This window comes from Mustelus asterias, chromosome 11, assembly GCF_964213995.1.
Source record: "Mustelus asterias chromosome 11, sMusAst1.hap1.1, whole genome shotgun sequence".
Taxonomy (NCBI): domain Eukaryota; kingdom Metazoa; phylum Chordata; class Chondrichthyes; order Carcharhiniformes; family Triakidae; genus Mustelus; species Mustelus asterias.
This window is the reverse complement of record NC_135811.1, coordinates 65,422,013-65,444,370: the sequence shown is the minus strand read 5'-3', so window position 1 is coordinate 65,444,370 and position 22,358 is coordinate 65,422,013. Positions and strand designations below refer to the sequence as shown.

The 22,358-nt window shown below is 45.9% G+C and overlaps 2 protein-coding genes across 3 annotated transcripts in view; both read left to right on the top strand.

Annotated features, from left to right (window-relative positions):
- The window catches only part of LOC144500567 (uncharacterized), a 1,101,151-nt gene that overhangs the window by 1,004,762 nt on the left and 74,031 nt on the right, over positions 1 to 22,358 (top strand). The gene's annotated exons all lie outside the window — the stretch shown is intronic.
- Positions 1 to 22,358, top strand: part of LOC144500566 (kinetochore protein NDC80 homolog) — a 187,135-nt gene that overhangs the window by 96,849 nt on the left and 67,928 nt on the right. Inside the window, exons 8-9 of the mRNA XM_078223687.1 lie at positions 2,861 to 2,954; positions 15,209 to 15,315. Coding sequence (XP_078079813.1) covers positions 2,861 to 2,954; positions 15,209 to 15,315 — 201 coding nt within the window. The remainder of the gene's footprint in view (positions 1 to 2,860; positions 2,955 to 15,208; positions 15,316 to 22,358) is intronic.

Below are 22,358 nucleotides of genomic sequence, written 5' to 3'. Positions count from 1 at the left end.
CCAGAGCCTCCAATGCCTCTTCATTTCCTATGTCAAACTATACAAGTTGCTCGCAGTCCCCTTTCCTGAGTTCTGTACCTCTGTTCTCCTTTTCCTGAGTGAAAACCGATGAGAAGTATTCATTTAGCAATCATCCAATGTCCTGCAACTTCAAACACATTGCCCCCTTGGCCACTGATGGGCCCTACTCTTTCCCTGGTTAACCTCTTCCCCTTATTGTATTGATAGAACATTTTAGGATTCTACCAAATCTTGTTCGCATGTCCTTTTTCTTGTCCCCTTTTTGCTCTTCTAATTGCTTTAAGTGTTCATCAGGTACTTTTTAAAGGATATGAGGCAACCCAGCACCACCATGCTTCTAGGCAGCACATTCCAGATCATCGCCATCCTCTGGGTAAAAAGGTTTTTCCTCATATCCCCCCTAAACCTCCTGCCCCTCATCTTGAACTTGTTCCCTTGTGACTGACCCTTCAACTAAGGGGAACAGCTGCTCCCTGTGCACCCTGACCATGCTCCCCAATCTTGTACACTTCAGTCAGGTCTTCCCTCAGTCTGCTCCAACGAAAACCCAAGCCTATCCAACCTCTCTTTAATTTTCCATCCCAGGCAACACCCTGGTGAATCTTCTCTCTACCCCCTCCAGTGCAATCACATCCTTCCTATGATGTGGCGACCAGAACTGCAGACAGTACTCTAGCTGTGGCCTCACCAAAGTTCTATGCAACTCCAACATAACCTCCCTGTTTTTGTAATCTATGCCTCTATTGATAAAGGCAAGTGTCACATATGCCTTTTTCACCATCCTACTAACATGCCTATCTGCCTTCACAGATTAATGGTCGGCACGGTAGCACAGTGGTTAGCACTGCTGCTTCACAGCTCCAGGGTCCTGGGTTCGATTCCCGGCTTGGGTCACTGTCTGTGTGGAGTTTGCACATTCTCGTGTCTGCGTGGGTTTCCTCCGGGTGCTCCGGTTTCCTCCCACAGTCCAAAGATGTGTGGGTTAGGTTGATTGGCCATGCTAAAATTGCCCCTTCGTGTCCTGAGATTCATAGGTTAGAGGGATTAGTGGGTGGATATGGGGGTATGGCCTGGGTGGGATTGTGATCAGTGCAGACTCGATGGGCCAAATGGCCTCTTTCTGCACTGTAGGGTTTCTATGATTTCTATAAATCTATGGACAAACACACCAAGGTCCCTTTGTTGCACAGAACAGTGCCATGCTGTCCACTGAATACTTCCTTGTCGAATTACTCCTTCCAAAGTGTATCCCCTCATTTTTCAGGGTTAAATTCTATCTGCCACTTATCTGCCCATTTGACCATCCCGTCTATATCTTCTTGTAACCCAAGGCACTCAGCCTCACTATTAACCCAGCAAATCTTTGCCATCTGCAAACTTACTCATCCTACCCCCCACATAGTCATCTATGTCATTTATATAAATGACGAATAATAGGGGACTCAGCACAGATCTTTGTGGTACGCCACTGGATACTGGCTTCCAGTCACTAAAGCAGCCTTCTGTCATCACCCTCTGACTCCTAAAACTGAGCCAATTTTGAATCTACTTTATCAAATTATCCTGTATTCCGTGTGCATTTACCTTCTTTACAAGTCTCCCATGTGGGACCTTGTCAAAGCCTCTGCTGAAATCCATATAAACGACATCAACTGCACGACCCTCATCTACACACCTGGTCACCTCCTCCTAAAAAAATTCAATCAAATTCGTTAGGCATGACCTCCCTCTGATGAAGCCATGCTGACTATCCCTGATCAAGCCTTGCCTCTCCAAGTGGAGATAGATGCTCTTCTTCAGAATTTTCCTGCGAGGCAGAGATCTATAATGCTGCAGGCAATCAATAAACCTACGATCAAAGAAACAATCTGTCTTGTTTTGTACTTTACCATATGGCTTAAATCAACTTGACATGCAATTTACTTACAACTGCAGTTTCAAAATTCCAACTGTCTCGCCTTTGGTCCTGTATTTTCCACTATATTTCCACTTCTCACCCACACCTTCACCTCCATCTATTATGTCTTAGGCCCCAATAAAATTCTTACTCTCTCTTGCCCTGGTTGTTCCTTCAGTACAGCCCTCATCTCTACTTCCTTAATTCCAAAGGATGCAGATTTGAAAGAATAAGATGGAAAACCAGCTTTTCACAGCTGACAACACCCAGCACTACCTTCGCTCGACGACTCCACTATATTTAAATTGTCACACTGCTCATTGATGCCCAATGCTGGATCAATAGAAATTTCTGCCAGTTAGATACTGGGAAGATTTAACCCACTTTTTTGGTCCCAGTTCTGAACTTCTAGCTACTTGCTCAATCCCTTTTCCAAGTAATAATCTGAAATTAATCCATCCTACTGGGTCAAGCAAAGTCTTGATTTTAAAAATCTCATTCTTGTCTTCAAAACCCTCCAACCGCCACCCATCTCCTTCAGCTCCATGGCCCTTCAAAATCAGCGCTCATCAAATGCAGGCCTCTTGAACATCCCAACTTTAATTGCTTCACCTTCAGCTGCCTGGACCCTGATCTCTGGAATTCCATCCATACTTTCCTCTTTCAAAACCCTCCTTAAGGCCCATCTCTTGGGCTATGCTTTTGGTCTCTGACCTAATGTTTCCTTATGTGGTTCAGTGCCAAATTTTATGCCAAATGCTGCAGTGAAGTTCCTTGTGTCAGTTGATTACATCAAAGGCATTAGATATAAGTTGTTAAAATACTTTGTTCTGGGGGATTAATGAGAAATGTTGTATTTTTCTTACTCTTTCACTTTTCTGGAGTGAATATTTTCCAAAGAGACTGAAATGTATGTGTAACTCTTGTTTACTCATTTTCTAGCTCTTCATTGACTATACGAGCAAGTGTTATTCACATTACCTTTCTGGCATAGACGACTATGAAGACTTGAACTTGGAGAACTTGACTTTGCTGAGTGAGTATGACTTGATTTTCAAACAGAACTTGTCCCATCCTTGTCTGCAAAGTGCACCAACTAGAAGAGTGGATCCAGAAGTTTGCATCTGATACCTATGTGGAATTGACAGAGTTGTTGCAGTACAGAAAGAGGTTGTCTGGCATTGTTTCTGCACCAGCTCTTGGAAACATCAACTCTGAGTGCCATTCTCCTTCCTTCTCCCCATAACCCTGCACATTCTTCCTTTTGAATGATCTAATTTCCTTTTGAATGCTTTATTGGACCTGTCTCCACATCGGGCAATGAATTCCAGACCTTAACCACACTCTGCGTGAAAATAGTTTTTCTCATTTGACTTTTGCTCCTTTTGCCAATTACTTCAAATCTGTAATAAAAACAGCAAAATGTGGTAAACTCGGATCTGACAGCATCTGTAGAGAGAAACAGTTAACATTTTGATTCAAAAAGACGCTTGAGAACTGAAGAGAGGGACAAAGTGATGAGTTTTATGCTATTGAAATGAGGACAGATCGAGCAATATAGAAGGTCGGATGGGTTGGCAGGCAGAGGAGATTAAGAGACAAATGTTATAGAACACAAGACAAAGGGAGTGGTACTAAAGACAAGCTGTGGTCAAGAGTAGGCGTTAATGGCCGAACAATAAAGGTCAGCTTTTACAGGTAGGTGGGGGGCTAATTTAAAGAGCACTAATTTTTCCTCTCGTCACCCGTCTAAAAAGTCTTTTATTTGCTTCCCCATTATAAGTATTTTCCAACTCCTCAGTTTTGCTGTGATCCAATTTTTTTATTAATAACCCCACAGCAAACTTGAGATAGAATGAACTCAAATTATTTGCACACACTCAAAGCTCAGGAGATGGGTGGCAACATAGCCTCCTGCGGTTAATACAGTAAAAGAGGGTAAAGGATAGGAAGTGTACAGTTCAGAGACCACAGAGAAAATAAATATTGTTTCATGTGGGTTCTAGAATGCAGAATCAAAGTGCAATGCGGTATTTCTTCACTGAGATCAGCAGGCCAAAAATCATGGTATCCCCACAGTGCAGAAGGAGGCCATTTGGCCCATTCAAGCCTGTACTAACAACATTCTGACCTGGGCCTATCCCCGTAACCCCACATATTTAACCTGCTAATCCCCCTGATACTAAATGGCAATGTAGCATGGCAAATCCAGCTAACCTGCACATCTTTGGAGTGTAGGAGGAAACCAGAGCACCCAGAAGAAACATACGCAGACATGGAAAGAATGTCTGCACGGTGACCTGAGGCCAGAATTGAATCCGGGTCCCTGGTATAATGGTATAATTCACTTTTCCGGTGATTTTGACTTCACACAATGAGGTAGGCATTCAGAAATGAATCAGTCTTGTGGGCAAAGGTACAGATGCAAGACATTATGGGACGACTGGGTGGAATGCTTTTTCGGAGAGTTGGTGCAGACTCAATGGGCCGAATGGCCTCCTGCACTATAGGGATTCTATGGTTCTAGCCACAAGGCAATTTTACTGGTTCCACAAGCTGGAGGTAGCTTTTGTTTGAGGGGGGAGGGAGAGGAGCCAGAGGTAGCGGTACATATTGGTAACGCTGATGTGGGAAGGAAGGGGGAAGGGGTCATGAAAAGAGAGTATAGGGAATTAGGGAGACAGCTGAGAAGGAGGAAAGCAAAAGTAGTAATCTCAGGATTGCTGCCTGTGCCACAGGAGGGTGAGGGCAGGAATGGAGTGAGGTGGAGGATGAATGTGTGGCTGAGGGACTGGTGCAGGGGGCAGGGATTCCGTTTCCTAGACCACTGGGACCTCTTTAGGGGCAGGTGTGACCTGTACACAAAAGACGGGTGGCACTTGAATCCCAGGGGGACCAATATCCTGGCGGGAAGGTTGGCTAAGGCTACTGGGGAGAGTTTAAACTAGATAGGTGGGGGGGAAGGGATTAAGACGAGGTGACTGGGAGCGAGGAAGTTGGCTCGCAAACAGAGAAGGGTTATAGACGGTGCAAGAGGGAGGATGGACGGGGGATAGAGAAGGGGAGAGCTCAGACCAAAGGATTGAAATGTGTATACTTTAATGCCAGGAGTATAGTGAATAAAGGGGATGAGCTCAGAGCGTGGATTGATGCCTGGAAGTGTGATGTGGTGGCCATTACGGAGACTTGGATGTCTCAGGGACAGGACTGGATACTCCAGGTGCCGGGATTCAGATGTTTCAGGAAGGACAGGGAGGGAGGCAAGAGAGGGGATGGAGTGGCACTGCTGATCAGGGATAGTGTCACAGCTGTAGAGAAGGTGTATGCTGTGGAGGGATTGTCTACAGAGTCTCTGTGGGTGGAAGTTCGGAGTGGGAAGGGGTCGATCACTTTGCTGGGAGTTTTCTATAGGCCGCCCAATAGTGACAGGGAGGTGGAGGAGCAGATAGAGAAACAGATCCTGGAGAGTTGCAATAATAGCAGAGTTGTTGTGATGGGAGACTTTAATTTCCCAAACATAGATTGGAATATCACTAGGGTAAGGGGATTGGATGGGGAGGAGTTCGTTAGGTGTGTTCAGGAGGGTTTCCTGACACAGCATGCGGACGAGCCTACAAGAGGAGAGGCTGTACTTGATCTGATACTGACCAATGAGCCTGGACAGGTGTCAGATCTCTCACTGGGAGAGCATCTTGAGGATAGCGATCATAACTCTATCTCCTTTATGCTTGCATTGGAAAAAGAGAGGATCAGGCAAGCTAGGAAAGCGTTTATATGGAGTAAGGGGAAATATGAAGACATAAGGCAGCAAATTAGAGGAGTAAATTGGAAGAGGTATTCTCGGGGAAATGTACTGAAGAGAGGTGGCAGTTTTTCAAGGAATGTCTGTCTAGGGTTCTACAGGACAATCCTCCGAGCAGACAGGGAGGAGTTGGTAGGTTAAAGGAACCGTGGAGCACAAAAGCTGTGCGGGACCTATTCGAGAAGAAAAGGAAAGCGTACAAAAGGTTCAGAGAGCTTGGCGAAGATAGGGATCTAGATGAGTATACGCCTTGTAGGAAGGGACTAAAGAAGGAAATTAGGAGAGCCAGAAGGGGTCACGAGAAGGCCTTGGCGAGTAGAATTAGAGAAAACCCTGAGGCGTTCTATAAATATGTGAAGAGTAAAAGGATGAGACGTGAAGGAATAGGGCCTATAAAAGGTGAAGGCGGGAAAATCTGTATGGAACCAGTAGAAATGGCAGAGGTGCTTAATGAGTATTTTGCCTCGGTTTTCACAGAGGAGAAGGACCTGGGTGGATATACTGTGGGCTTGCGGTGGACTGAAAAGATTGAGTATGTGGACTTTAACAAAGAGGTTGTGCTGGAATCTTTGAATGGCATCAAGATAGATAAGTCGCCGGGTCCAGATGGGATGTATCCCAGGTTACTGTGGGAGGCGAGGGAAGAGATTGAAGAGCCTCTGGCGATGATCTTTGCGTCGTCGATGGAGACGGGAGAGGTGCCGGAGGATTGCGGATGTGGTTCCTATTTTCAAGAAGGGGAATAGGGATAGCCCAGGAAATTACCGACCGGTGAGTCTAACCTCAGTGGTTGGTAAGCTGATGGAGAAGATCCTGAGGAACACGATTTATGAGCATTTGGAGAGGTTTAGAATGCTCAAGAATACTCAGCATGGCTTTGTTAAAGGCAGATCGTGCCTTACGAGCCTGGTGGAGTTGTTCGAAAATGTGACTAAACACATTGACGAAGGGAAAGCGGTAGATGTGGTTTATATGGATTTTAGCAAGGCGTTCGATAAGGTCCCCCATGCAAGACTTCTAGAAAAAGTGAGAGGGCATGGGATCCAAGGGGCTGCTGCCCTGTGGATCCAGAACTGGCTTGCCCAAAGGAGGCAGAGTGTGTGTATAGATGGGTCTTTTTCTAAATGGAGGTCGGTCACCAGTGGTGTACCCCAGGGATCTGTTCTGGGACCCTTGCTGTTTGTTATTTTCATAAATGACCTGGATGAGGAAGTGGAGGGATGGGTTGGTAAGTTTGCCGACGACACGAAGGTTGGCGGGGCTGTGGATAGTCTGGAGGGCTGTCAGAAGTTACAGAGGGACATAGATAGGATGCAAGACTGGGCAGAGGAGTGGCAGATGGACTTCAACCCAGATAAATGCGTCATGGTCCATTTTGGCAGGCCAAATGGGATGAAGGAGTACAATATAAAGGGAAAGACTCTTAGTACAGTAGACGATCAGAAGGACCTTGGGGTCCAGGTCCATAGGACTCTAAAATCGGCCCCGCAGGTGGAGGAGGTGGTTAAGAAGGCGTATGGTGTGCTGGCCTTTATCAATCGAGGGATTGAGTTTAGGAGTCCGGGGATAATGATGCAGCTATATAAGACCCTCGTCAGACCCCACTTGGAGTACTGTGCTCAGTTCTGGTCACCTCATTACAGGAAGGATGTGGAAAAGATTGAAAGGGTGCAGAGGAGATTTACAAGGATGTTGCCTGGATTGAGTGGCATGCCTTATGAGGATAGGCTGAGGGAGCTTGGTCTTTTCTCCTTGGAGAGACGTAGGATGCGAGGAGACCTAATAGAGGTATATAAGATGTTGAGAGGCATAGATCGGGTGGACTCTCAGAGGCTTTTTCCCAGGGTGGAAATGGCTGCCACGAGAGGACACTGGTTTAAGGTGCTGGGGGGTAGGTACAGGGGAGATGTTAGGGGGACGTTTTTCACACAGAGGGTGGTGGGCGAGTGGAATCGGCTGCCGTCAGTGGTGGTGGAGGCAAACTCAATAGGGTCTTTTAAGAGACTCCTGGATGAGTACATGGGACTTAATAGGATGGAGGGTTATAGGTAGGCCTAAAAGGTAGGGATATGTTCGGCACAACTTGTGTGGCCGAAGGGCCTGTTTTGTGCTGTAGTTTTTCTATGTTTCGATGTCACAGGCAGGCATAGATTCAGCCATTTTAAGCCTTCATCCAGTTTTAAATTTTTAGAGATAGCAATGAACATATTCTGTATTTCATTAAAATTATATATATAAGGTGAGATCTTAGTCCCTCACACCAGCATCGTCTGAAAACAAAGTAGCAGAATGTGTTAATAGCAGAAAAAAGAGTCAGTGCTATCTCATAGAATCCTACAGTGTAGAAGAAGGCCATTCAGCCCAACAAGTCTGCACCGACCACAATCCCACCCAGGCCCTATCCCCATAACCCCATGCATTTACCTTAGCTAGTCCCCCTGACACTAAGGGGCAATTTAGCACGGCCAATCAACTTAACCCACACACCTTTGGACTGTGGGAGGAAACCGAAGCACCTGGAGGAAACCCACGCAAACACGGGGAGAATGTACAAACTCCACACAGACAGTGACCCAAACCAGGAATTGAACCCGGGTCCCTGGCGCTGTGAGGCAGCAGTGCTGACCGCTGTGCCACCGTGCTGCCCAGTGCAATTAGCATCTGAAAGCAAAAACACGAGGACAATATAGAGTGGCAATGGGGGTTTACAGGGTAATTCCAAATGGAGGACAGAGTTCATAATCTGAAGTTGTTGAACCTCAATGTTGAGTCAGAGGCTATAAAATGCCTAATTGAAAGATGAGCTGTTGTAGCTCCAGCTTGCATTTGGCTTCACTGGAACATTGTAACAGTGATGTGGAGATGCCGGCGTTGGACTGTAAGAAGTCTCACAACACCAGGTTAAAGTCCAACAGGTTTATTTGGTAGCAAATGCCACTAGCTTTCAGAGCGCTGCTCCTTCATCAGGTGAGAGGGAGTTCTGTTCACAAACAGGGCATATGAAGACACAAACTCAATTTACAAAATAATGGTTGGAATACGAGTAGCACAGTGGTTAGCACTGCTGCTTCACAGCTCCAGGGTCCTGGGTTCGATTCCCGGCTTGGGTCACTGTCTGTGTGGAGTTTGCACATTCTCCTCGTGTCTGCGTGGGTTTCCTCCGGGTGCTCTGGTTTCCTCCCACAGTCCAAAGATGTGCGGGTTAGGTTGATTGGCCATGCTAAAATTGCCCCTTAGTGTCCGGCGATGCGGAGGTTAGAGGGATTAGCGGGTAATATGTGTAGGGATATGGGAGTAGGGCCTGGGTGGGATTGTGGTCGGTGCAGACTTGATGGGCCGAATGGCCTGTTTCTGCACTGTAGGGTTTCTATGATTCTATGATTTCTTTACAGGTAATCAAGTCTTAAAGGTATAGACAATGTGAGTGGAGAGAGGGTTAAGCACAGGTTAAAGAGATGTGTATTGTCTCCAGACAGAACAGTTAGTGAGATTTTTCAAGCCCAGGCAAGTCGTGGGGGTTACAGATAGTGTGACATGAACCCAAGATCCCGGTTGAGGCCATCCTCATGTGTGCGGAACTTGGCTATCAGTTTCTGCTCAGCGACTCTGCGTTATCGTGTGTCGTGACGGCCTTCACAACACACGACAATGCAGAATCTCTGAGCAGAAACTGATAGCCAAGTTCCGCACACATGAGGATGGCCTCAACCGGGATCTTGGGTTCATGTCACACTATCTGTAACCCCCACAACTTGCCTGGGCTTGCAAAATCTCACTAACTGTCCTGGCTGGAGACAATACACATCTCTTTTTAACCTGTGCTTAACCCCCTCTCCACTCACATTGTCTATACCTTTAAGACTTGATTACCTGTAAAGACTCGTATTCCAACCATTATTTTGTAAATTGAGTTTGTGTCTTTATATGCCCTGTTTGTGAACAGAACTTCCACTCACCTGCTGAAGAAGCAGCGCTCTGAAAGCTTGTGGTTTGTGCTACCAAATAAACCTGTTGGACTTTGACCTGGTGTTGTGAGACTTCTTACATTGTAACAGGACAGAAGTGTGAGCATGAGAACAAGGTGGTGAAGTGAAATGGCAAGCAACTGGATGATGATGCTTGTGGACTAAGCAAAGGTGTTCCACAAAATAGTCACCCAATCTGCGCTTAGCCTCCCCATTGTAGAGGATACCACGTTGTGAGCATTGGATACAGTCGACTAAATTTAAAGAAATGCAAGTAAATCACTGCTTAGTCTGGAAATCTGTGCTTTAAGTGTGATTTAAATCCCATTTTAAGCCTGTGCCCTTCTATTCTAGATTATTCCATGAGTGGGCACAGTTTCTCCCCATCCACTCTGTCCAGACTCTTTGTGATTTTTAAACCTCTGTTGACACTCTTCTCAGCCTCTTCTCCAAGAGAAACTGTCCTAACTTCTCCAGTCTATCTTCACAACCAGTTCCTCCGCTCTGGAACTATTTTCGTGAAACTTTTCTGCACTTTCTTGGATGCCTTCATGTGGCAGCCAGAACTGGATGCAACACCCCAGCTGAAGCCGAACGAGTATCTTATACAAGTTCAAAATAATCCCCTTGCTTTTTACTCTGTTCCCCTATTAATAAGGCCTAGAATACTGTATGCTTTATTAACCACTCTCAACTTGTCCTGCCACCTTCAATGACTCACACACACATGCACCCAGTTGAACCCTTTAGTTTGTGTTGTCCCCTCATGTCCCTCCTACCAAAATTCATCATACCACATTTCTTTGCGTTGAACCTCACCTGCCAGCTGTCTGCAATTTCATTAACTTGTCTATGCCCTTTTGAAGTTCCATACTATACTCCCTAGCTCTGCACCTCTTCCTGATCAGAGTTGAAACAACTTTAAGCAGATTTTTGCAAGGCCGTTGACCTGGTGTTTTTAAAATGAAGTATTGCCACTGCAACATATATTTTTAAAGGAAAAGGAAATGGAAACATGTTTACCAAAAGCTAATTGCACTGAGTACTGGTCTGCCTAGAAATGCCTGCATGGCACCTCCTCAGTAACCTTTACAATTTTTGCCACATTTATAGACAACAAAAGAACAAAGAAAATTACAGCACAGTAACAGACCCTTCAGCTCTCTAAGCCTGCGTCGATCATGCTGCCCAATTGAACTAAAACCCCCTACCCTTCAGGGGACCATATTCCTCAATTCCCATCCTATTTATGTATTTGTCATGACGCCCCTTAAAGGTCACCATCGTATCTGCTTCCACTACCTCCCCCGGCAGCGAGTTCCAGGCACCCACCACCCTCTGTGTAAAAAAAAAAAAGCCTGCCTCGTACATCTCTTTTAAACTTTGCCCCTCACACCTTAAACCTATGCCCCCTGGCAATTGACACTTCCACCCTGGGAAAAAGCTTCTGACTATCCACTCTGTCCATGCCCCTCATAATCTTATAGACTTCTGTCAGGTCGTCCCTCAACCTCCGTCGTTCCAGTAAGAACAAACCAAGTTTCTCCAAACTCAATATAACCAATAAATAACATTTATATACATTTAAAAGGGAAGAGCTTTTGCCTATCAACATAAAGTATAAATATTTTTCGACACAAACATCCTTTAATCTTGATTGATTCTTTGAAATGTTCCGACATGAGTGGTTAGCACTGCTGCCTCACAGCGCAAGGGTCCCAGGTTCAATTCTGGCCACCGGTCATTGTCTGTGTGGAGTTTGCACGTTCTCCCCGTGTCTGCATGGGCTTCCTCCGTGTGCTCCGGTTTCCTCCCACAAGTCCAATGATGTGCGGGTTAGGTTGATTGGCCATGCTAAATTGACCCTTAGTGTCACGGGGATTAGCAGGGTAAATTCTTAGGGTTACCAGAATAGGGCCTGGGTGGGATTGTGATCGGTACAGACTCGATGGGCCAGGTGGCCTCCTTGTGTAATGTAGGGATTCTATGATTCTTAATGCAATCCTTTTATTTGAGTGCAGGAGGAATATACTCGGGTATAGTTTGGCTGGCATTCTTGAAAATGAAAATAAGATACATTTTTTGGAATTGTAGCTTTGAAATGGGACTTTAACTAACAATAATTGAGGCTTCTAGCTTAAACCGTCAGGATTTATTGAAACATACCAACATTGGGGGGAGGGAATCATGATGAGGTGACTGAGAGCGAGGAGGTTCTCCCGCAAATAGAGAAGGATTGTACACAGTGTAAGAGGGAGAATAGACGGGTGATGGAGAAGGGTGATGGAAAAGGCTCCGACCAAAGGTTTGAGATGTGTCTATTTTAACGCCAGGAGTGTAGTGAATAAAGTGGATGAGCTTAGAGTGTGGATCGATGCTTGGAAGTGTGATGTGGTGGCCATTACGGAGACTTAGGGACTGGGACAGGACTGGATACTTCAGGTGCCTGGTTTCAGATGTTTCAGAAAGGACAGAGAGGGAGGCAAAAGAGTGGGGTGGGGGGGAGTGGCACTGCTGGTCAGGGATAGTGTCACAGCTGTAGAGAACGTGGAAGCCGTGGAGGGATTGTCTACGGAGTCTCTGTGGGTGGAAGTTCGGAGCGGGAAGGGGTCGATAACTTTGCTGGGTGTTTTCTACAGGCTGCCCAATAGTAACAGGGATGTTGAGGAGCAGATAGGGAAACAGATCCTGGAGAGATGTAGGAATAACAGGGTTGTCGTGATGGGAGACTATAATTTCCCAAACATCGATTGGAATATCCCGAAGGTAAGGCGTTTGGATGGGGAGGAGTTTGTTAGGTGTGTTCAGGAGGGTTTCCTGACACAGCATGTGGATAAGCCTACAAGAGGAGAGGCTGTACTCGATCTGGTACTGGCTAATGAGCTTGGACAGGTGTCGGATCTCTCAGTGGGGGAGCATCTTGGAGATAGTGATCATAACTCTTATCTCCTTTTCACTAGCATTGGAAAGAGATAGGATCAGGCAAGCTAGGAAAGTGTTTATCTGGAGTAAGGGGAAATATGAAGCCATCAGGCAGGAGATTAGAGGCGTAAATTGGAAGGAGGCATTCTCGAGGAAAAGTACTGAAGTAAGGTGGCAGATTTTCAAGGAATGTTTGTCTGGAGTTCTGCATGACAACGTTCCGATGAGACGGAGGTGTTGGTAGGTGACGGGAACCGTGGTGCATGAAAGCTGCGCTGAACCTAGTGAGAAAGAAAAGGAAAGCGTACAAAAGGTTCAGAGAGCTAGGCGATGATAGGGATCTAGATGAGTATACGGCTTGTAGGAAGGGACTTAAGAAAGAAATTAGGAGAGCCAGAAGGGGTCACGAGAAGGCCTTGGCAGGTAAAATTAAGGAGAACCCTAAGGCGTTCTATCAATATGTGAAGAGTAAAAGGATGCGATGTGAAGGAATAGGACCTATAAAAGGTGAAGGTGAGAAAGTCTGTACAGAACCTGAAGAAATAGCAGAGGTGCTGAATGAATATTTTACCTCTGTATTCACGGTGAAAAAAGACCTGGGTGGTTGTACTACAGGATTGAGGCGGACTGAAAAGATTGAGTATGTGGACATTTAGAAAGAGGATGTGTTGGAAATTTTGAATAGCATCAAGATAGATAAGTCGCCAGGACCGGATGGGATGTACCCCAGGTTACTGTGGGAGGTGAGGGAAGAGATTGCAGAGCCTCTGGCGATGATCTTTGCGTCGTCGATGGAGACGGGGAGAGGTTCCGGAGGATTGCGGATGTGGTTCCCATATTCAAGAAAGGGAAAAGGGATAGCCCAGGAAATTACCGACCGGTGAGTCTAACCTCAGTGGTTGGTAAGTTGATGGAGAAGATCCTGAGGGACAGGATTTATGAACATTTAGAGAAGTTTAGTATGCTCAAAAGTAGTCAGCCCGGCTTTGTCAAAGGCAAATCGTGCCTTACGAGCCTGGTGGAGTTCTTTGAAAATGTGACTAAACACATTGACGAAGGAAAAGCGGTAGATGTGGTTTACATGGACTTCAGCAAGGCGTTCGATAAGGTCCCCCATGCAAGACTTCTTGAGAAAGTGAGAGGGCATGGGATCCAAGGGGCTGTTGCCTTGTGGATCCAGAACTGGCTTGCCTGCAGAAGGCAGAGAGTGGTTGTAGACGGGTCTTTTTCTGAATGGAGGTCGGTCACCAGTGGAGTGCCCCAGGGATCTGTTCTGGGACCCTTGCTGTTTGTCATTTTCATAAATGACCTGGATGAGGAAGTGGAGGGATGGGTTGGTAAGTTTGCCAACGACACGAAGGTTGGTATTGTGGATAGGTTGGAGGGATGTCAGAAGCTGCAGCGTGACATAGATAGGATGCAAGACTGGGCGGAGAAGTGGCAGGTGGACTTCAACCCGGATAAATGTGTAGTGGTCCATTTTGGCAGGTCAAATGGGATGAAGGAGTATAATATCAAGGATAAGAAGGGCGGCACGGTAGCACAGTGGTTAGCACTGCTGCTTCACAGCTCCAGGGTCCCGGGTTCGATTCCCGGCTCGGGTCACTGTCTGTGTGGAGTTTGCACATTCTCCTCGTGTCTGCGTGGGTTTCCTCCGGGTGCTCCGGTTTCCTCCCACAGTCCAAAGATGTGCCGGTTAGGTTGATTGGCCAGGTTAAAAAATTGCCCCTTAGAGTCCTGGGATGTGTAGGTTAGAGGGATTAGCGGGTAAAGTATGTGGGGGTCGGGCCTGGGTGGGATTGTGGTCGGTGCAGACTCGATGGGCCGAATGGCGGCCTCCTGCACTGTAGGGTTTCTATGATTCTATGATAAGACTCTTAGCAGTGTAGAGGATCAGAAGGACCTTGGGGTCCAGGTCCATAGGACTCTTAAATCGGCCTCGCAGGTAGACGAGGTGGTTAAGAAGGCATATGGTGTGCTGGCCTTCACCAATCGAGGGATTGAGTTTAGGAGTCGGGCGATAATGATGCAGCTTTATAAGACCCTCGTCAGACCCCACTTGGAGTACTGTGCTCAGTTCTGGTCGCCTCATTACAGGAGGGATGTGGAAATGATTGAAAGGGTGCAGAGAAGATTTACAAGGATGTTGCCTGGATTGGTTGGCATGCCTTATGAGGATAGGCTGAGGGAGCTCGGTCTTTTCTCCTTGGAGAGACGAAGGATGAGAGGTGACCTGATAGAGGTGTACAAGATGTTGAGAGGTATAGATCGGGTGGATTCTCGGAGGCTTTTTCCCAGGGCTGAAATGGCTGCTACGAGAGGACACAGGTTTAAGGTGCTGGGGAGTAGGTACAGAGGAGATGTCAGGGGTAAGTTTTTCACTCAGAGGGTAGTTGGTGAGTGGAATCGGCTGCCGTCGGTGGTGGTGGAGGCAAACTCGATAGGGTCTTTCAAGAGACTTCTGGATGAGTACATGGGACTGAATAGGATTGAGGGTTATAGGTAAGCCTATGTATAAGCCTAGGTAGGTAGGGACATGACCGGCGCAACTTGTGGGCCTGTTTGTGCTGTATTTTTTCTATGTTCTATTATGCATTGCAGAGCAGCATATTGGGGTGGATGAAGCCCAGTTTGAAGCCGTCACTGCAGAAAACAGGAGTTTGGGAGAGGAACTTGAAAAGCTGGAGAAAGAGAAACAGAATGAGCCGGTTAGTGACTTTCAGTGTGTTTGTTACTCATTTTTATTTTTCCATGTTTACTTAATCTACATTTGAAACTTGTCTGTTCCTCGCTGTCTTAATCTCTTATAAAATGAGTCATTGTAATATAAATATAATATAAATTTATTCCCTTGTTTCATTATAGCAGCGTATAAAAATGGAACTGCTAGTTTGTCTCCTCATTCCTTTGTACTTAATGAACCTGAGAGTGCAATGATTTGTGATTTGATAATGTGGATAATTAGATCTGGGATGTTAGAACACAGCGTCAGCTTGGTGCAAGGAGCATTGGGAAGAGGGCCTGTGATCAAAGAAGTGTGATTTTCTTTGGGGGCGGGGTAGGGTTCTGAGTTGTGACAGAGCTGCAAATTGCCACTGGGTCCTTGTTCCTTTTATTTAGGGGCTGGGCCGGGGCTTCGGGGTCAGAATGGCATGTTGCCTTGCTAGTTCAAATGTTGGCAGAGTGGTTCTAGCATGTAACTAAGATCTTGGAGTTCTAGAAACAAATAGATTTTGGAGAGGGGCATTTGATTTGATTTATTATTGTCACATGTATTAGTATACAGTGAAAAGTATTGTTTCTTGCACACTATACAGACAAAACATACCGTTCATAGAGAAAGGAAACGAGAGAGTGCAGGATGTTACAGTCATAGCTAGGGTGTAGAGAAAGATCATCTTAATGCAAGGTAAGTCTATTCAAAAGTCTGACAGCAGCGGGAAGAAGCTGTTCTTGAGTCGGTTGGTACGTGACCCCAGACCTTTGTATCTTTTTCCCACAGGAAGGAGGTGGAAGAGAGAATGTCCAGGGTGTGTGGGGTCCTTAATTATGCTTTGCCGAGGCAGCGGGAAGTGTAGACAGAGTCAATGGATGGGGGGCTGGTTTGCATGATGGATTGGGCTACATTCACGACCTTTTGTAATTCCTTGCGGTCTTGGGCAGAGCAGGAGCCTTACCAAGCTGTGATACAATCAGAAAGAATGCTTTCTCTGGTGCATCTGTAAATGTTGGAGAGAGTCATAGCTGACATGCTAAATTTCCTTAGTCTTCTAAGAAAGTAGAGGCGTTGCTGGGCTTTCTTAACTATAATGTCGGCATGGGGGGACCAGGACAGGTTGTTGGTGATCTGGACACCTAAAAACCCGAAGCTCTTCACACTTTCTACTTAGTCCCCATTGATGTAGACAGGGGCATGTTCTCCTTTACGCTTCCTAAAGTCAATGACAATCCCCTTCATTTTGTTGACATTGAGGGAGAGATTATTGTTGCCGCACCAGTTCACCTGATTCTCTATCTCATTCCTGTACTCTGTCTCATCATTATTTGGGACCTGACCCACCACGCTGGTGTCATCAGCATAGTGGGTCGGATCGCAAACAATTGCTCAATCTCAACAATTTTAAGGTCTGATAAGACTGGAAGTTGGTCTCAGTGATAGAGAGTAGCTGGATGTGATAGCACAGGTTAAAGAGATGTGTATTGTCTCCAGCCAGAACAGTTAGTGAGATCAGTCCTGGCTGGAGACAATACACATCTCTTTAACCTGTGCTTAACGCTCTCTCCACTCACATTGTCTGTACCTTTAAGACTTGATTACCTGTAAAGACTCTTATTCCAACCATTATTTTGTAAATTGAGTTTGTGTCTTTATATGCCCTGTTTGTGAACAGAACTCCCACTTAGCTGATGAAGGAGCAGCGCTCCAAAAGCTAGTGGCTTTTGCTACCAAATGAATCTGTTGGACTTTAGGCTGATATCGTGAGACTTTTTGCTGTGTTTACCCCAGTCCAACATTGGCATCTCCACATCAGAGTTAGAAGATTCAGGAGAATGGCGGTAGAGTGATTAGCACTGCTCAGCGCCAGGGACCCAGGTTCAATTCTGGCCTTGGGTGACTGTCTGCGTGGGTTTCCTCCGGGTACTTAGGTTTCCTCCCACAGTCCAAAGATGTGCAGGTTAAGTTGATTGGCCATGCTAAATTTCCACTTGGTGTCAGGGGGGTTACCAGAATAAATAAGTGAGGTTACAGGGATAGGGCCTGGGTGGGTTTGTTGTTGGTGCAGACTCAATGGGCCGAATGGCCTCCTTCTGCACTGTACTGTTCTTTGAATGAATCAACAGCCCAGATTGTTACAGGTGTGGGGGAAATCACTCCCCAGAGATTTGCAGATTCAAGGAGGCAGGAATGGCTGTTTGAGCCACAGATACAAGAATAAGGAAAGCCTGCCTCGTAGCAGTTCAGTGAACAGCTCGGCATCAGTGCATAATGTGGAAGATTTTCATGTGGGTGAGCAGATCACCCTGTCATTGAATAATGTAAAAGGAGGCAAGATAGTACCCATCACAATGGTGCTAGCTAACAGTCAATGGTAGACCACTGAGAATGGAAGTCGACACAGGGGCCTCTGCTACCGTAGTAGGGGAGTAGACCTATAGATACCTACGAAAAAGGGTCCAGCCTCTGAAATTAAAGAACACCACCTCAACTAGACTGGCAACCTACAAGGGAAGTTAAGATTGTAGGTACAACTGAAACCCCTGTGAGCTAGCGGCAGCAATCTGCCCAACTTCCATTGATCGTTGTGTTTGGGCAAGGACTAAGTCTTATGGGCTGCGATTGGCTCCAAGTAATTAAACTCAATCAGTTGGAAATTTTCAGAATTAAGGAAGGAAGCCTGCATGAAATAATCTAGAAACACCAGGACATTTCTCAAGATTAATTTGGGAAGATTAAAGCTTTGAAGGCAAAAATTCCCATAGATCAGGAAGCCACCCCAAAATCTTTCAGGGCTAAACCTGGGCCCTATGTTTTGTTGGAGAAAATCGAAACCAAACTAAAAAAGCTATAAAAACTGAGTATCATGCAGCCAGTCCACTTTGCAGAATGCCAACTAGGGAGGATGCAATATTGGATCTCCTATTGGGAAATGAGTTAGGGCAGGTGATGGATGTGAGTGTGAGGGAACACTTTGGATCCAGTGATCATAATGCCATTAGTTTCAACCTGATCATGGATAAGGATAGATCTGGTCCTCGGGTTGAAGTTCTGAACTGGAAAAAGGCCAAATTTGATGAAATGAGAAGGGATCTGGGAAGTGTGGATTGGCACAGGCTGTTCTCTGGTAAGAATGTAAATGGCAAGTGGGAGGCCTTCAAAGGAGAAATTTTGAGCGTGCAGAGTTTGTATGTTCCTGTCAGGATTAAAGGCAAAGTAAATAGGAATAAGGAACCTTGGTTCTCGAGGGAGATTGTAACACTGATTAAGAGGAAGAGAGAGTTGTATGAAATGTACAGGCAGCAAGGAGCAGATCAGATGCTCGAGGAGTATAAAAAGTGCAAGAAGCTACTTAAGAGGGAAATCAGGAGGGCTAAAAGAAGACATGAGGTTGCTTTGGCAGACAGAGTGAAGGAAAATCCAAAGAGCTTCTATAGGTATGTTAGGAGCAAAAGGATAGTGAGGGATAAAATTGGTCCTCTTGAAGATCAGAGTGGTAGACTGTGTATGGAACCAAAAGAGATGGGGGAGATACTAAATGGTTTTTTTTGCATCCGTATTTACTGAGGAAACGGGCATGGAGTCGATGGAAATAGGGCAAACAGGTAGGGAGGTCATGGAACCTTTACAGATTAAATGGGAGGAGGTGTTCGCTGTCTTGAGGCAAATCAGAGTGGATAAATCCCCAGGACCGGACAGGGTATTCCCAGGGACCTTGAGGGAAGCTAGTGTTGAACTTGCAGGGGCCCTGGCAGACACATTTAAAATGTCAGTATTCACGGGGGAGGTGCTGGATGATTGGAGGGTGGCTCATGTTCCGTTGTTTAAAAAAGGTTCCAAAAGAAATCCAGGAAATTATAGGCCAGTATGTTTGACGTCGGTGGTGGGCAAGTTATTGGAAGGTGTGATCAGGGATAGGATCTACAAATATTTGGATAAACAGGGACTTATTAGGGAGAGTCAACATGGCTTTGTGCGTGGTAGGTCATGTTTGACCAATCTATTAGAGTTTTTCGAGGAGGTTACCAGGAAAGTGGATGAAGGGAAGGCGGTGGATGTTGTCTACCTGGATTTCAGCAAGGCCTTTGACAAGGTCCCTCATGGGAGGTTAATTCGGAAGGTTCAGTCGCTAGGTATACATGGGGAGGTAGTAAATTGGATTAGACACTGACTCAATGGAAGAAGCCAGAGAGTGGTTGTGGAGGATTGCTTCTCTGAGTGGAGACCTGAGACTAGTGGTGTGCCACAGGGATCAGTGTTGGGTCCATTGTTGTTTGTCATCTATATCAATGACCTGGATGATAATGTGGTAAATTGGATCAGCAAGTTTGCTGATGATGCAAAGATTGGAGTGGACAGTGAGGAAGGTTTTCAAAGCTTGCAGGGGGATTTGGACCAGCTAGAAGAGCCAGAAGGGGACATGAGAAGTCTTTGGCAGGTGGGATCAAGGAAAACCCTGAAGCTTTCTATAGGTATGTCAGGAGTAAAAGAATGACTCGGGTAAGATTGGGGCCAGTCAAGGACAGTAGTGGGAAGTTGTGCGTGGAGTCTGAAGAGATAGGAGAGGCACTAAATGAATATTTTTCATCAGTATTCACACTGGAGAGGGACAGTGTTGTCGAGGGGAGTACTGAGATGCAGGCTGTTGGACTGGATGGGATTGATGTTCATAAGGAGGAGGTGTTAGCAATTCTGGAAAGGGTAAAAATAGATAAGTCCCCTGGGCCGGATGGGATTTATCCTAGGATTCTCTGGGAGGCTAGAGAGGAGATTGCAGAGCCTTTGGCTTTGATCTTTGTGTCGTCATTATCTGCAGGAACAGTGCCAGAAGACTGGAGGATAGCAAATGTTGTCCCCTTGTTCAAGAAGGGGAGTAGGGACAACCCTGGTAATTACAGACCGGTGAGCCTTACTTCTGTTGTGGGCAAAGTATTGGAAAGGATTATAAGAGGTAGGATTTATAATCATCTAGAAAGGAATAATTTGATTAGGGATAGTCAGCACGGTTTTGTGAAGGGTAGGTCGTGCCTCACAAACCTTATTGAGTTCTTTGAGAAGGTGACCAAAGAGGTGGATGAGGGTAAAGCGGTTGATGTGGTGTATATGGATTTCAGCAAAGCGTTTGATAAGGTTCCCCATGGTAAGCTTTTGCAGAAAATACGGACACATGGGATTGAGGGTGATTTAGTGGTTTGGATCAGGAATTGGCGAGCTGTAAGAAAACAGAGGGTGCTGGTTGATGGGAAATATTCATCCTGGAGTTCAGTTACTAGTGGTGTACCGCAAGGATCTGCTTTGGGGCCACTGCTGTTTGTCATTTTTATTGATGACCTGGATGAGGGCGTGGAAGGATAGATTAGTAAATTTGCGGATGACACTAAAGTCGGTGGAGTTGTAGACAATGCGGAGGGAAGTGGCAGGTTACAGAGAGATATAGATAAGCTGCAGAGCTGGGCTGAGAGGTGGCAAATGGAGTTTAATGCGGAAATGTGTGAGGTGATTCACTTTGGAAGGAGTAACAGGAATACAGAGTACTGGGCTAATGGTAAGATACTTGGTAGTGTGGATGAACAGAGGGATCTGGGTGTCCATGTGCATAGATCCCTGAAAGTTGGCACCCAGGTTGATAGGGTTGTTAAGAAGGCGTACGGTGTGTTAGCTTTCATTGGTAGAGGGATTGAGTTTCGGAGCCAGGAGGTCATGTTGCAACTGTACAAAACTCTGGTGCAGCCGCATTTGGAGTATTGCGTACAGTTCTGGTCGCCGCATGATAGGAAAGATGTGGAAGTGTTGGAAAGGGCGCAGAGGAGATTTACCAGGATGTTGCCTGGTATGGTGGGAAAATCGTATGAGGAAAGGCTGAGGGGCTTGAGGTTGTTTTCGTGAGAGAGAAGAAGGTTAAGAGGTGACTTAATAGAGGCATACAAGATGATCAGAGGATTAGATAGGGTGGATAGTCAGAGCATTTTTCCTCGGATGGTGATGGCTAGCACGAGGGGACATAGCTTTAAATTGAGGGATGATAGATAAAGGACAGATGCTAGAGGTAGGTTCTTTACTCAGAGAGTAGTAAGGGCGTGGAATGCCCTGCCTGCAGCAGTAGTGGACTCGTCAACATTAAGAGCATTCAAATGGTTATTGGATAAACCTATGGATGATATTGGAATAGCGTAGATTAGAGGGGCTTTAGATTGGTTCCACTGGTTGGCGCAACATCGAGGGCCCGCAGGGCCTGTACTGCGCTGTAATGTTCTATGTTCTAGAAAAATGGCAAATGGAATTTAACGCAGACAAGTGTGAGATATTGCACTTTGGAAGGACAAACCAAAGTAGAACGTCCTGGGTAAATGGTAGGACTCTGGGGAGTGCAGTTGAACAGAGGGACCTGGGAATACAGGTACAGAATTCCCTAAAAGTGACGTCACAGGTGGATAGGGTTGTAAAGAGTGCCTTTGGTACATTGGCCTTTATAAATCAGAGTATCGAGTATAAAAGTTGGAGTGTTATGGTAAGGTTATATAAGGCATTGGTGAGGCCGAATTTAGAGTATTGTGTACAGTTTTGGTCACCTAGTTACAGGAAGGATGTAAATAAGTTTGAAAGAGTGCAGAGAAGGTTCACAAGGATGTTGCCGGGACTTGAGAAGCTGAGTTACAGAGAGAGATTGAATAGGTTGGGACTTTATTCCCTGGAGCGTAGAAGAATGAGGTGAGATTTGATAGAGATGTACAAGATTTTGATGGGTATAGATAGAGTGAATGCAAGCAGGCTTTTTCCACTGAGGCTGGGGGAGAAAAAAACCAGAGGGCCTGGGTTAGGAGTGAAAGGAGAAAAGTTTATAGGGAATGTTAGGGGGGGCTTTTTCACGCAGAGAGTAGTGGGAGTGTGGAATGAGCTACCGGATAAAGAGGTAAATGCGGGGTCACTTTTAACATTTAAGAAAAACTTGGACGAGTTCATGGATGAGAGGGGTGTGGAGGGATATGGTCCAAGTGCAGGTCAGTGGGACTAGGCAAAAAATGGTTCGGCACAGCC